The sequence below is a fragment of the Amphimedon queenslandica genome, unplaced genomic scaffold (genome assembly GCF_000090795.2).
Source record: "Amphimedon queenslandica unplaced genomic scaffold, v1.1 AMPQUscaffold_13055, whole genome shotgun sequence".
In the NCBI taxonomy this organism is placed as follows: domain Eukaryota; kingdom Metazoa; phylum Porifera; class Demospongiae; order Haplosclerida; family Niphatidae; genus Amphimedon; species Amphimedon queenslandica.
Window position 1 is genome coordinate 1 of NW_003546709.1, and position 2,892 is coordinate 2,892.

Below are 2,892 nucleotides of genomic sequence, written 5' to 3' on the forward strand. Positions count from 1 at the left end.
GATCCCTTCAATGGGTAAGAGTATATGTACATGTATCATAATTATTTTGTTTATTAATAAATAAATTAGATTGCCAGGTAGCAGAGAAGAAGCTGTTCTTAATTCAAGGAGACAAACCTCAACTGATGAATTGGGAGAAATATGGTCTAAGGATTGGAGTACAAGAAGGAAGCCTATTGTCCTCTGAGACAGTAGAAGTAGCAGTGGTTGCTCTTGTAGGAGGACAGTTCGAGTTTCCTCCTAATACTGTCCTAGTGAGTGCTGTGTATGCAGTATCACTCTCAAAGCCTCTCCTCAAACGACTCAAGTTAGAGATACAGCACTGCGTTGATTTAACAGGACAACCAGCTCTTAGTCATCATCTCAAGTTTGCTATAGCTCCCGTGAGCACACCCAGTCTTCCTTACCAGTTTGCAATAGTTGAGGGAGGAGAGTTTAGCTCTAATAGTGGGTATGGATCCATTGAGCGTAAAGAGTTCTGTTTGCTGTGCATACTGGCTCGCATTTTAGGAGATGATGGAGGAGGAGGAGGAGGAGGTCAGCAGCAACCTCAAGGACAGAGAGCAGGTGTAGTACCAGCTCAAGCATGCATATTAAAATAATCAATTTTATGTATATACCTTTACTGTTTATAGGGATAGGTTATACTGATGTTAAAAAAAATATGAAATATGCTGGACTAATTTATTATGAGGAGGAACAAGTAGAAGATTTAGTGACATTCACTGCAGCTAAAGAATTGGAGGTACTTATTCAAGTAAGAAAGCATTAGACACTAGATAATGTGTTCAATTGTGTTGATTATTATTTCATTTATTTGATAGTTTGTCAAGCGGAAATGCTCTCAAGCTAAGATTGGACCAGATATTTCTTTTAGTTTTGAGTGTCCTTATAATTGTATTGAATTAAAATTTAATGCACATCAGGATAAACCAACTACAGGCTGGACAGTTACACCACAAACTAAACCTAGCAGAGTAAGCTTGTATTAGACTAATTCCTATTTTATAAGGTCATATATGTTACAGCTATATCAAGAAGACATTGACAAATTTGGTGATAAACAGCATTCTCGTCCTTCATGTTGTCTCATATCAGTTTATGGATCACCTGATGCTGTCCCTTTTCTTAATTACTCTGTACCACTAGTAGGAGTGGTTAAGCCAGTTACATTAATCATTCATAGGGCACGAAGAAATCCTCCTCCTCCTTCAACAAGTAATAGATGATAATTATCATTTAAATTGCTTATTTAATATTAATCAGAAATTACCAAAAGTATTTTCTAAAATCAAATTAAGATCATTTTTTCTTAAATCTAAGCATGTTTACCATACACAATTTTTTATAGCATTTAGGATTCCAGAGCAAAGTGATCAGTCCACTCAAAAAGGTAAGATTAGAATAAGAAAATATTCTGCCATCACTTGATCTTATTATAGCAGACAAAGGAGGCTTGCACCATCCAGCAACTAGTACTGGAAAAGAAGAGACTGATTCAGAGTAAATACTTTCTTACAGTACAATAAACAATTTACTGTAACATTGTTGTAGTTATAGGGAAACACTTGGTAGCACAGGAGCTGGCCCAGACAGCAGTAAAAGTGATGATGAAAGTATGTTAGAATAATCTTAATAATTCTAATAATAATGATAATGTACACTTCTATAGAGCCTCCAGATGTCAGTGAATTTTTTCCAAAACTTGAAGACTTTGAGAGCGAAGAGAAAATAACAAAAAAATATTCAACCCACCTAACCAAGGAAGAGCAAGAGTTTATAGAAAAAGTCAATGTCATTCTGGTGACTGCCACAACTATAGAGTATCGTGCTGTAATGGGTGCCACTGAACCTACTGGAGGAGATAAAAAATATATCAAAGTTATTACAAAAGATCGATCGACAAATTTTATTTTAGCAAAATATGGTCTGTGTAATGTTGCAGTGATAATGACAGAGCAGGGTCCAGATAATACCCAAAGAGTTCTTACTTCAGTACTAGATGACGTGAAAGCTGAGTTTGTCATTGCTATTGGAATATGTTATGGAGTAAAGGAAGACAAAACTGAGGAACTTGGCGATAAAACAAAACTAGCCAACATTATTGTGGCCAAAAGTATTGTCAACACTGAACATCAGCGTAGTGAAGAAAAAAGAAATGTTTTGCCAGATACATATCACTGCGGAGAGAAACTTTTGAATTTATTCAAACATGACAAAGTCTTTAACTTTAAAGATAAATCAGTTAAAGTTCACGTTGGTGTCTTGGCCTCTGAGTTTACATTGCATCGCAACGAAGAAGAAAAACAGAAAATATTAAAGCAAGTTCCACAAGCACTTGGAGGAGAAATGGAGGCAAATGGTATAAATCGGGTTGCTGTTGCTAAGAAAGATAAATTCCAATGGATAGTGATAAAATCTATTGTTGACTGGGGAAATGAAGACAAAGACAAAACATGGCAACCATTTGGAGCTGTCTCGTGTGCAAGGTTCGTCCTAAAATGCTTGAAAGATCAACCTGATGAGGGAGATCCACTGAAGAAACAATAAAATAAACTAGTTTTATATTGAGTATTTTTTTATTATTAGTCTAGTTTAACTAATTGAGAAGTTTGTTCTAATTGATATTAATATTAGCCATCAATGACATAAAGTGATGCTATGCATATAGATCATGAGTGGGAGCAATTAAGAAACATAATTGAGAAACAAGAGAGAGAAAACTAAGGTTAAAATACTATACTTTAGCACAGTGTAGTTAAGAATGGAATGTTGAGTGAGAGCAGCTGTCATAAGTGGTTTATAAATTTGATTATATGATACTCTCCACCAAACACCTGTTCATTACCACAATCACTACAGTATATAGTGAAGCTGTCATATTAAAGTCAC

General features: G+C 35.3%; 1 protein-coding gene across 1 annotated transcript; it reads left to right on the forward strand.

Moving 5' to 3' along the window:
• Nucleotides 1-222: 222 nt before the first annotated feature.
• LOC109585490 (uncharacterized) lies at nt 223-2,631 on the forward strand (the record flags this gene model as incomplete). The annotated part of the gene is made up of 8 exons (XM_020001587.1): nt 223-567; nt 636-757; nt 825-977; nt 1,029-1,218; nt 1,352-1,393; nt 1,446-1,503; nt 1,555-1,616; nt 1,673-2,631. Coding segments are annotated over 8 exons (1,850 nt in total), but the record flags the coding sequence as incomplete, so codon positions are not given.
• Nucleotides 2,632-2,892: the final 261 nt, after the last annotated feature.